The sequence below is a fragment of the Argopecten irradians genome, chromosome 11 (assembly GCF_041381155.1).
Source record: "Argopecten irradians isolate NY chromosome 11, Ai_NY, whole genome shotgun sequence".
NCBI lineage: Eukaryota > Metazoa > Mollusca > Bivalvia > Pectinida > Pectinidae > Argopecten > Argopecten irradians.
The window spans coordinates 19,273,944-19,286,590 of NC_091144.1; the positions used below are offsets into that span (position 1 = coordinate 19,273,944).

A 12,647-nucleotide genomic window follows, 5' to 3' on the forward strand; every position below is an offset into this window, starting at 1 on the left:
ATGCAGATCAATTCTTATATTTACGTTTGATAACAGTTATATGATAAAATATCAGGGACTTTTCATCGATAACGAATAAACGGCACAGCCATTTTAACAGCCACCTTCCGTGATTCGCTGAACAACAGCCACCTTCCGTGATTCGCTGAACAACGCCTACCACGGTTAGAAAGGTCACATAGTGAAACATGAATGTTTACGATTATATAACATCCAAACAGCAGGTCTAGTCTCTGTAAAGGTTAATGCTAGTTTTAAAAACCTATTTATACTATCCTTATTAAATTATTACTATATTGTTAACAAATTTAATATCATTCCTGTCGTATTCTATATGTTCTGACGCTAACTTTATTAATGTCGTGCTTTTTAGGTCCTTATTGTCTGCTTTCAAACAATTATGTGAACTAAGGAAAGTTCTATAACGGTATGGGAGTATTAATTCTTAGTTAATACAGTTAAATACTTTTACAAAACTAAATTTACAACAGAAAGTAAGACTAGTAATTGACTAACAATGGGGCATTATCATTTATCATGACTAATATCAAGTTTCTCTTCCTCTTCAGTATTTTAGAACTAAATTTATATCATTTTCTAATTCATTTACTGATGTCATTACGGCATTTGACGCAATATTTTCTCAATTGGTTTCAAAATTATGATATTGTAGGTAAGCCCTGCAGGGGGAGGGAGGCATATTTCTATCGCGAAGGCGACTAAATTTAGAGCCTTATTTTTTTTCTTTTCGTCACTGACCCATTGTTCTAAAATCATCCTTGACATTACAACATTTTAGAGCTTGAGAAAGGCTTTTGGGTTGTGTTCCATGGCCAAAACACCCAATAACACCAGCTGAGTGTAAGCTTCTGATTAACGTCCGGTGTAAAGTGTGTGGATCAACTACTCTGTCCATTAACATTATAGGTGACATAACGCATATTAACCAACAACCCAAACATAAGATATAGGACACTGGTACTTCTGGAGGTGGATAAAATACTGTTTTAATCAGATAATTCATTACTAATTTCATGACTAAAGTGTTTAAGTAGACAGTTCTGTTTATTCCCAACATCACCAAAACAGGAAAATAATCATACAGCGGTGGCCGAGTGGTTAAGATGTACCGACATATAACCATATGCCCTCCACCTCTGGGTCGCGAGTTCGAATCCTATGTGGGGCAGTTGTCAGGTACTGACCGCTGGTCGGTGGTTTTTCTCCTGGTACTCCGGCTTTCCTCCACCAACAAACCTGACACGTCCTTAAATGACCCTGGCTGTTAGTAGGGCGTTAAACTAATAAAAAAACCCAGTGTAAACCATTGATCTTGCGTGAGAGCAGAGATGCTAATTCAAATGTTACGCGAATCACTCTATAAACATATATATATGAATGCACGATTATCATTAAGAACCCTTGACGTTGCCGCGATCTATTGATTACGCGTGAACATCAAATGCTATTCAGTATTAAGTTGTCCGTCAATCCGTTTGTTTTTCACCCTGCGTATTGTGTAATAAAGTATCAAATGCGAACGTGTTGTCGCAACGATTTTCTCAAAATATAAAAGAAATACGCTTGAGTATTACATCAATATGAAAAAGTATATTTTTATCCTTGTTTAATTTTGTCATTCCTTTGTGATGCATCTACAATGGTTTCAAAGAAATTGAAATTCACAATGATCAATTAATAACATTTGAGATAGCAAAACTATGAAAACTAGACAGTTTCCTGTCCATTGGTCGTTAACACAACATTTTGAATATAAGAACAACAGTGTACAACTATATTGCAAAAACAAATATTTTTTTCTACTGTTTTTTTTCTTCTTTTCTTTCACTTTTATTTTATCTACATGTATATTTTATCCGTCTCCTAGTCATCACTTGTCTATGAGAGTTGTAAAACAATGAGCGCCAATTTCTGGTAGATTCCTTTCTGATGCTGTCAGCCATAAAACAATACTGGCATGAATCCATCACTGGTTCATTGTGTTCGGTCTATGTATCAATAAAATGCTTGGCTGACAACCTATATTTTTCTCTGTATCCATCGAACCATTAATGCAGATAACACAAACGCTTTATCGTACATCTGATGCATAAAGAGATCACTGACCAGCTATAACATGTCTGGTATACTGGACTGAACGTAATGTAAATGTTGCATCTTTTTATGAAATCATGTTAAAGTCAAAAGTCTCCCTGATCTTTGATTAATCTGTAAAGACCAATAAAAAACAGGTGTAATTGACCGATCGCCAGGTGTAATATAGCCACGCCTCGTGCTCGCAAACGCACGTGTTTCTATACTATTCAATGTGATTGTCGGAGCAAACATCGTAGCACACAATACAAAATGCAAAGTCATGTGCGTCTTGATTGACAGCTGGCGATCCGTCAATTGATTTTACGCTACGAGACCCCGTTACGCGGGAATGTTTTGTTTTATACAATACATATTCTTAATATAAATTAGGTATTACATTTTTGTATCTTACAGAGCATCATGCTGTTGCAGATTGATATCGATTTTAATGTGAGCGAAATTTACGTCGTGTTCTTTTCCATGGAAAATATGTTTCAATCACAAAAAGCTGTACGTAACAAAAATACCAACTCACAAGTGCATATGACTCTGGTATATGCATGTAGATAATAACTAGACAAAAGGTCAAGGTCAATATTCAGTTTCATTGCCTTAATGTAAGTTAATGAAAATATAGGCAATACACATGTAGTTCCCGAGTGTCAATTTGCTGAAAGATATACGCTAATGATTGACATAATGAAAATTAAAACATGAACAAAACATCATCGTCTGGGAAATTGTCAAAAAAATAATTTCATTAGTCCAGAGAACAAAATGGCCTGAATAAGTCTCGTGAGAATGGTAAGCAATCTGATAGTTGGTTGATAATATCACGCACAACATGGTACAATGTTAATAGGTTTTATTTAAACAATGAAGCAAATTAATGTCACGCAATGACTTAAAACTCGAGAGGTTTGTAAAAATCAAAAGATGGAACGGTTATGGCAGGTTTGGTAGGAATGATGTGAACGAAGTTTTACTGAAAACGTAAAAGACAATGCACAATGACAATCCTTTTTAATATTTTGTTTACCTTGCAATATAATCACTTACAATGTGATTTTATTACTTTCTAATCAAGATAATATGTCGATCTGTTAAAGTGGTGATATTTTCTATTTGAATTTAAATTGTTCTTATTTTTAAATTGTATTATGTACTTAAAGCTTCATATTTGAAATTTAACTATCAAAATTTTTTTTTCTTTTTTGTGTCAGCGGTGTTATGTTAAATGTATTTATAATTCCCTGCCATGATACGCATATTTCAAAAGTGAATGGAAAATAGTGTCATGAAATAGCTGGACGCATGTAACATGTCCCCTCGTTATTTCGTAGAACTGTCAGCATGTCGAACTAACGAATTATCAGCCGTCGGTCATCTGCATCTGTATCATTACTGAGCTTTTACTTATAGCTGAAACGTGTGAATTAAGCGTGTGAGAGACGTCAGATGGTCAGCTAAGTGTTATTATGTTTACTTTGATTACCCTAGCTTCTGTATGTCACGGAAATGTAGTGGAACCAGAGGACAGTGTTACGGACTTAGGTTTGGGTTAGATGTTATCTTGATAAACTAACAACCTTGTGAATGTGTGTTTTGGAGACTGGGGTATATTACATAGAGGTGCTTAATCCTCGCTTTGTAATGCTGAAACAACACGCCGAAACTTGTAGACTCACGCTCAACTAGTTCATATAGTAGTGATAGAAGACGAACCAGACGCCATATTCTCTTTATACATAAATGCGGTCAAACAGGATCATGAAACCAGTTTTACGGATATTGGTACCGCCTCGACTAGACTAGCACCAACATTCAGTCAACAAGCATCCAATTATAGGGGAAACACTATTCGTTGGCCACGCCATATTCTCTTTTGGTGCTATCGACAAAAGTTTTCGCTTTTGCAGAATAACACAACATGGATAGCCTTCCAAAAATACAGAAATATACGTACGTAGCACACTGCATGGAGGGGAGACTGTCCGTAAATGACCATGACTGTTAAGAGCACATCAAGCCTAATCAGTCAACCTACATTACCTACATGTACACAAGTAGGCATTTTGAATCAACTTGATATCAAAATGTAATCATCTGTTTGATGGCATCTTCAAGAAAGTAAACCAGACAGATTCAAGAATTTATTTATCCTAAGTAGAGTAAGAAACTGCCCCTATAGTTTTAGAGCTCGAATGTGCATTCTTAGGTTAAGAAAGTACAGTATTCCAGAAGGGTAATAAAACAGAATCAAAAGTGAACCACAGACTTTCAGCTAATGCGACTCTAGATCTGTAATAACGTTACATTACTGATATTGAAGTTGCGATGAATATTTTACCGCTGGGGTGCGGTTACCTATATGTAAGTCCTTTATAGGAGTTAAAATTGCGTAAATGTCGAGAAGGATTTTCTGCCGTCAACCAAATGTAGAAACTGAAACACGTTCATACTTCTCTAAAAAAAGGAGTGCAACACTTATGTTGAACATTAGGTTCACGTAACCGTACTGTAAAAAGTGGCTGGCTAAAGAATGCATCTTGACTGCGTTACAATGGTCGTCTCGACTCGTTTCCTTATATGAAGATGGGGCCTTTTATGTCTAATTGACATTTCTAGTCATTAAAAATACATACGTTATCTCTATTCACATTCCTGTTGCATGAAGGGATGATCGCTTGTTATGGACAGGTTTTGAAACGAACTAACATGGGCATTAAAATATTAAAGATCGGTCTAGTGACATGAGAATTTTTACGAATTCAGAATCCATTCTTCAGTTTTTATAATGGTTAAAAATTCATCCAAAACTCAACATTGTGCTGTTGCTAAATTGATCATATTAATTGTATCATTTATGTTTCTATTTTTTTATCACTTTATCATACATTTTGATTATTTGGATTTAGAATAGTTTCATTGTAATGTCATTTTATTGACACATACATCTAGTAAAAACCAGCTAAGGTCATTTTAAGACAATATATGTACATTTTCACTGCAGTCCCACTATGTAACATCACCAAGCGCAGTTATAGACAATAAACTTCAATCACTCATATTGACGTCATTATCATTGTGACGTCACAATTGCCGTGCCAGCGATCATGGAAGACGGCTGTTCAAATGAATGTTCTATCCATGACGATAATGAATGATTATTACAATATAGATGCAAAGGCCTTGGTATTTCATCATAAAATTGTAATCAAATGTAAATAGCGCACTTCATTGAATTTGCCTCTGTCCAGTTTGCGTTCATCGTGGCTATAAATGCCAACTGAAAGACGTTCAATGCTTAACTGTACGCAATGCGTTGTTTGTGTGTGACTGATTGTATATTCTGTGAGGCAGCGGTATATTCGTGAGTGCATCTAGTTCAAAATGGTTTTTTTTGTTCATGCTTGTAACTCAGTTATTTGTATTTATTGACAAATATTTACATTTACATGTCACTTCTCTATATAAAACTAAGCAAGGCAAGGTGATGTATATGCAGTATAATTGACGCCCAAAACGTGACCATTATGACGTCACTTATATGGTGACGTGGTGACGTCAACTGAACACCGTCAAAATGGCTGTTCTATCTTGTGGATTAAATCGTCGTTGATAAACGGTTTTCCCTGGTTAGCTGAAACAATGTTAATACAAAGACCCTAAAATTAGATGATAATGTAAAAATAAGCATTAAACTATCTTCCTATGGCATCTATGATCTATATAGATGCTCGAGCTTTGCAGACAATCATCTCTGCAAAGCTCTGGCATCTATATAGACCATAGATGCCATAGGAATGTAGTTTTATGCTTGATGAGCAAAACACATTATCAATAAGTTCGTAATATTAAAACACGTTAAGAAAAGCCAGGTTGATCTTTCTTTCCGTACATTCGTCTGTCCGTTAGACACTCCATTGTGTTTATGACACAGCTGTGACTCCACCCAAGGACGTGTTGCGTCAATCCCTGGTGATATTCCCAAAGACAAACGATGTGTATTGTCAACAAACAAGACATACAACCATGCAAGGTTTTATGGTGATAGCAGGACATTTTCCACGTGGGAATTCAAATCTATTATGGAATCGCAATACAGAAAACCATGAGGGAGTTTTAATGTTCTCTATTCTGGAAGTGTCTGTGTATTCATGTCTCCGGAAAATTATCGTAAAAAACGATTCTGGCAGAATGATGGTCTGTGGATTTTATATCCTCCTCGCCTTAAAAGTTTCGTCCGTGGTCGTGTGCTTTTTGCTTGATTTAGCACGTCATTCAATATTGAATATTCGATTTATTTTTAAGAATCTATCTTAGTTATCTGTTTGGTGTACCAATTTTAAATTCTAAACATTTGTATATCAATATTTTCTATATAATTTTGAAATTCACATCAATGTCATGAAACGTAACCATACATCTTACAATTTCAATAAAACATGATACTAAAGAAAATAAATCGAACTTTGTTGAGACGTTCGCCATTTGCTGGTTTGGGCTACATGTACATTAAAATATCATTCAATATCCAAAGTGGATGTTACGAATGAAAGCATCACTTTCAGACGTGTTTTCGTACCCAGGCCGCAAGAAACTAATGCCTTACAACAAATATTATATGTTATGTAAAGAAGTTAAGTCTGTTGACATATCTTCCGAAATACATTAACCACCATTAGTCGATCAAAACCAATTATTCAAGTACAGTGTAACATCTTTTTTTGAAATCTAATACCGTCTATAAATTATATACATCGGTTTTATAACTTATGCCATAATCTGGGATAGATTTAAATCCATTTTCCATCCTGATTCTGTGGCTGTGGAAATGAGTGTATATCTAGTTACACAACACCAACTCCGAATTGGAACCCGCGCTATTGGATCGGATTGTTGTCTCGTCACGTTATGTTAATACTAACGTTTAGTGTATGATTACGTGACGTAATCACGGGTATGGTGTAGTAAACTACAAACGACATAATCATCTTACGGAATAATTTAAGTATCCATGTACGGTTGAAGTGAAAGTATGAACATGGAATTTTTTCCTGATATCGTAATCACTACGTTTTGTATTCTTATAATCTTACACACTATAAGAAACATTTGAGGTTCTAGCATTTGCATAACACATAGTTATTGCTTGTACCACATTTGTAATTGTAGAATTCGCCTCAGGATATCACCTTAATTTATGCCACCTGTATTTCACACCAAATGAATTTTCTACATCTTGCTACATTAACTGAAAACGCCATTTTGTCTCAGTATTGCATATTAATTTTGCTTTGTAGTGTTCTTTGGGCGAAATGACTACATACACGAAAACAAATTCTGTATGTTCCTATCGATTCATCAATGTTTCTTCTTTATTACAACACGTCTTACATGCAAATATTGATTGCATTTTGAACTTTGATATCGGTGTGATCTGTTTCTGTGGGGCCATAAACATTTCAAGTGATGACGTATCCCCAAAAAGCGTTACTTCCGATAGCATTTACAACGATAATAATAGTGAGTTACGGTATGTAAATGATAATTTATGAGAACATCGTGTCTAGACAGCCATAGTTACCGTATATTACTTCTTAAAGAATTTGAAAATTACATGTCTTAAATCAAAGGGAAGTCACACGATGCGTATTTTTTGGAAAAATTTACAACATTTACTGTGTGTAAACTTTAGATTATTTAATGTGTTGTCACTATAACATGACGTCATTATAACGTGTGCGTTGTGCTTCAACCAAAATGTCAAGATGGCGGACAGGTTCTTATGAGAGGGAATGGAAGCCAATTTTGCTTTTTCTACAGAAAACAACTACCCAATATTGGTTTACCTTTAATCTTCATGAAACTTTATTTCGTTTTAAAGAAACACAGACGTCTGCAACAATTGACATGTTGTACTTTTAATGTTACAACGTGGTGTAGAAATGAAGGTAGCGTTGCGAGGTATCGCTTGACGTGCTTCTGTTACGTTGACATGAAAATGGGTCTGATGTGAAGGTGATGTACTAAACCATATATGGCCTGATTGTGAGGGCACTACTGCCTCATAGTCTCGTGATGGGATAGTCCATCCCTCACCAATGCTATGAGGCAATTGTGTCCTCACAACCAGGCCATAATTAATAGATATTTACTCTAGAGTTATAGCCTTGTGTTACGATATTTTATCCTCAGAACGGTAGCCAACATATAATGATATTTTACCCTTAAAGCTGTCGCCTTATATACATGTAGTGATATTTTACCCTAAAGCTTGCGTTAACATATCATTTTACAAATGTGGCCTTATGATATGTGTTACTCTAAAAACTGTATTCTTGGGAAATGGTATTTTATCAATCGAGATCCATTAAGTTCAAAAGATATATGTAACGCCACGTTCATAAATAGCCGGATTCGTACCATCTACTGCGACATGTTATTTTTGCACATGCTTTCAACTCGGTTATTCACCTTTAACTTTTGCAGGCTTTCGATTACATTAAATGTCAATACAATACGACATCTACACTATATATATGCATAAATATTTTTGCATTAACACTTAAAAATAAGATAGTTTAAAGCTTAATCATTCCGAAGGTCGACGACCCCGTCAGTTATTCTACATAATTTCAAAGTCATAAGCTGTATCTATAATCCTTTACAATATTACAAGTTTTAGTGGATAAAAAATACAATTAGCTATGCACTACAATAAAATATATGAAGGAAGAGTGAAGAGAATAAATTGCCCCGACCTCCGTCTAGAACCTCAAAACTGCCATACAATGGCCTTGAACTTAATCTTTTAATGGACTAATTTCGATCAATTGCCAGAGGCCTTGACTAGTGTCCAGCCTTTTATTAAATGTAGGTGTGATTGGCGTGTTCTTTTAAGATAAATGTTTGAACTCTGATTATTTCTGTTACAGATTGAGACAAAATACGCTTCTATGTGCGGGATTCGTGATCCAAGATCTTGAGGACGTGACAAATGGAGAATAATTGTCATTTAATGGTAAGTATCAAAAATATTTTGAAATAAATTATGTAGATAATTGGTTCGGTTAGTTTTATACGGTGTAACGTCCTATTAACAACCATAGGGTATATGATATATTGCATGTGTTTTCTTAAAACAAAGACACCAAACAACACACTCACCGTGTCACATTATACTGACAACGGGCAAAACAGTCGTTCCACTCTTTTTATCCTGAGCGCCTAGCTTAAGCAGAAACTATAAGTTTTACATAATATGCTGTGTCTAAGCAAGGGAAAGGAACCAAAAGACGTCTTCACAAGAACAAATACTCAACTCAATGTCAAACGTGGTGCAGTATTATTACTAAAAAAGAAAAAATGAATCAGTAGAAAGGAGAGAAAAGATAATATCCCAAAATTAAGTCGTGCCATGTGAACATCATGTACAATTCTAACACCGATTTACCGATTTGTTGGTTAATAATCGTCAGATATATCCAATAGTATTTTCCAGGCGTGATACTGCATATCTCATTAGTGTAATATGATCTGGAGTGATTTTCCTTGCTCGCGACAAATGACCTTGGAATTCAACATATGCGTAGTAAAATGGCTTTCTCTGCTTAAATCAAATTTTAATTACAGTACGTCCTGACATTGATATCTTTCGAAGTATATTAGTTACAACTAAGGTGATATCTGTAATTTGTGATGATTTTTATGATATTCACTTCGTTTAAAAAATGTCATGAAATGAAAAAGTCTTTAAGATCGTACAGGTAAAGTATAGCGAGATCGTTAAGATTGTTATGTCGTCATAATACATAAAAGTTACAGTCGATGTCTGATCCAGCAGGTATAATGTCATTTTATCTTAACCTCACCCATCCTTGTTATACGATAAATTTTAATTTGAAGCCGTCAACAGAAAACTAAAATAAACACTCTTGACCTTTCTCAGATAAACCAGGCACTAGAATATGTATTTTATCACACAGACATTCTGTCAACGACGAGGTGATCATATCAACCAATATTAATCGATCAGGACAATAACTGGAAACAATGACTTATCGGCATCGATAATATTTACACAAAGAAGTCTGTTTTCCTATTCAAGTTAAAATTACATATGCCCTTTAACTTTTTGGTTTTTCTTTTTACTTTGTAGTTATTTGGTGTTGGATTCGATGCTATTTGGGTTCATTCATATTTAATCTTTTGGCGGAAATAGAATACGTGTTATCTTCGAATCTTGTTTTAGTGAAAGGATTGCATTTGATACTGTAAGAAATCTTGAAAGCGTGATATTTTGTTTAATTTCTACTCTTTTTTTTATAAATTTAGACAATTATAATGAATTCTATATGATAATGAATATTTTCACTTTGAATTTTTTTCTCTCCGAATCCATCATAAGGAAAAAAAAGTATGATAAAATGTCAATGCATTGTATTTCGACAATAATTATAGTTATCAAAAATTGAGGCTCTTGATTCTAGTAATTGATCATAATTAAGATTACAATTTTCAATTTTAACTTTCATACAGCATGCACAGCCATAATATATTACCAAACCAGATATTAGAAAAAAAAATCGTTCTGTTGATTAAAAAGTAATTATAAATAATTATAAAGCTTATGGTGACTTTTATGAAAGTCATTCAAACTGATATCGTATATTTGGAAAACATTTTGATCACTGTAAGGTTGTATTTAGTCAATGATGTAAACCTGTTTATTGTCACAGAATAATGTGGACGTGTGCAGTAGGCAGGTTGACATTATGAATGACATCCTAATCTCTCGGTCAGCGAGAATACGTAGCCTCCCTCACATTGACACATTGTAGTTTATGTTAATTAAGTCCTGTTCGAATTTCTCACTGATGGCCATGAACTTCCTGAAAACATTACGTGTATGTATTATCCAACACCACTATACCTCAAAGATATCAATGAGAACATATTACATACATGTACTTCATAAACGCAATAACGGAAGCACACACACCTAGTATATACGTCAACCGTTGCGTTCTATTGTATTCACGTTTACACTTACGTCATGAACTGTAAGGTTCTACTATTATGAATAATATGATGTATGTTGTTAGCTATACGGCATCGATCATGAAACAAGTCAAACAAAGACCGCAGATCAACTCTCCATTGCACTCAAGGGTTATCACTTTGTGTGGCTATACATCGTCCACATATGTGTTTGTTTACGCACGAGGAACGTGCGTTTTACATCTGATAAACGTATGAATATAACGCACAATATCTGAATGTGCGTGTTTCATGTCATTCACGTCAAGCGTTTTACGCACGTGTCACATACGTGGCACTTTTGACTGTCTCATTTATTGACATTGTATGTCTTTCCGTATTGAGAGGAGGTGATACAATTTGAGTACAATCCTTTTTCAGTAGGTGTATCCATGTTACAAGGAATTCTATAGGCTTATGTCACTATAATCATATTCGTGTATTTGTATTTATCACCTAACATGGTATGACATGGTTATATGGAGGGAGGTGCTGTTGTATTGCTAGGGCGACATTGGGTTGTGTCTCATAAAGCGTGACTTTCTGCTTGTTTGAACTACTTGTGAGGTACACCATTTACATAGATGTATTTTGATTTCATCCAATATAACCTATTTAACTGTGAAATAAAGTGAGGTGTGTTTGATAGTTCTTGATATGGCGAGTGTTCGACGCCTGTTCTGATTTCAGGTTGAAATTTGATTTGAGTCTGATTTTGACGAGGGATGACAATACAAAAAAATATATATGAGATTATCATTCATTTCCTCGTTCCTTCTGGTTCTGATATTTTTATGCCCTTTCTCCCTCTAGTATGTATCCGGTGATTGATCAGCTTTGGGTAATACATTTATTTGTCTCTTTGGTTGACGAAGAGCCTTTTGCCTGATCTTGAGATGTTTTTGAGAATGTCCTGTGGTAAATATACTTTGTCAAATATTTATATATATTTGGAATATACAATGATAAAGCCTTACCATGAGCACAGTTTATGGAATGACGCATAGGTCCGGAAAAATCTACATTGGGGAACATTCATACCAGAGTCGATAGTGGACAATTAGGTCAATGTGAAGGTCATTGAATGTGACACTTGACAGTTGGCTTTCGATGAGCAAACTGATTATTAGGAATCAAGTCACGATTAATTCCGTATAAAGTTTTACGGGTGTCGCAACTGTGTAATATATACCAAACAATGACATCTATCAAGAATTACGATCATCGATGTACTGGTCATATCTCTAGTATGGATAATGATAATGGTTAAAACATTGCGTTGATTGAATCACTGTCCCATTTTTCTTGTGGTATCTAACGTACAACTGAATGGTTACAAGGATAAGGTTTAATTCTATAAGAAAGAGGCAGTGCATATATCATACTTGATCCTTGCAAGACAATAAGATTGTTTTAGTATCTTAACAAGCATGTATCATGCTTATCCATTTAGTTTTAATATACGTTTTATGTACAAATCGCAATTAAACTTCAAAAGAGCACAT

The 12,647-nt window shown here is 34.7% G+C and overlaps 1 protein-coding gene across 1 annotated transcript in view; it reads left to right on the forward strand.

The window, feature by feature from the left end:
• LOC138334914 (APGW-amide-related neuropeptide-like) overlaps nt 1-12,647 on the forward strand; it is a 36,275-nt gene that overhangs the window by 17,496 nt on the left and 6,132 nt on the right. Inside the window, exon 2 of the mRNA XM_069283768.1 lies at nt 9,039-9,124. Within this exon, the coding sequence (XP_069139869.1) occupies nt 9,039-9,089 (51 nt within the window). The 3' untranslated portion in view covers nt 9,090-9,124. The remainder of the gene's footprint in view (nt 1-9,038; nt 9,125-12,647) is intronic.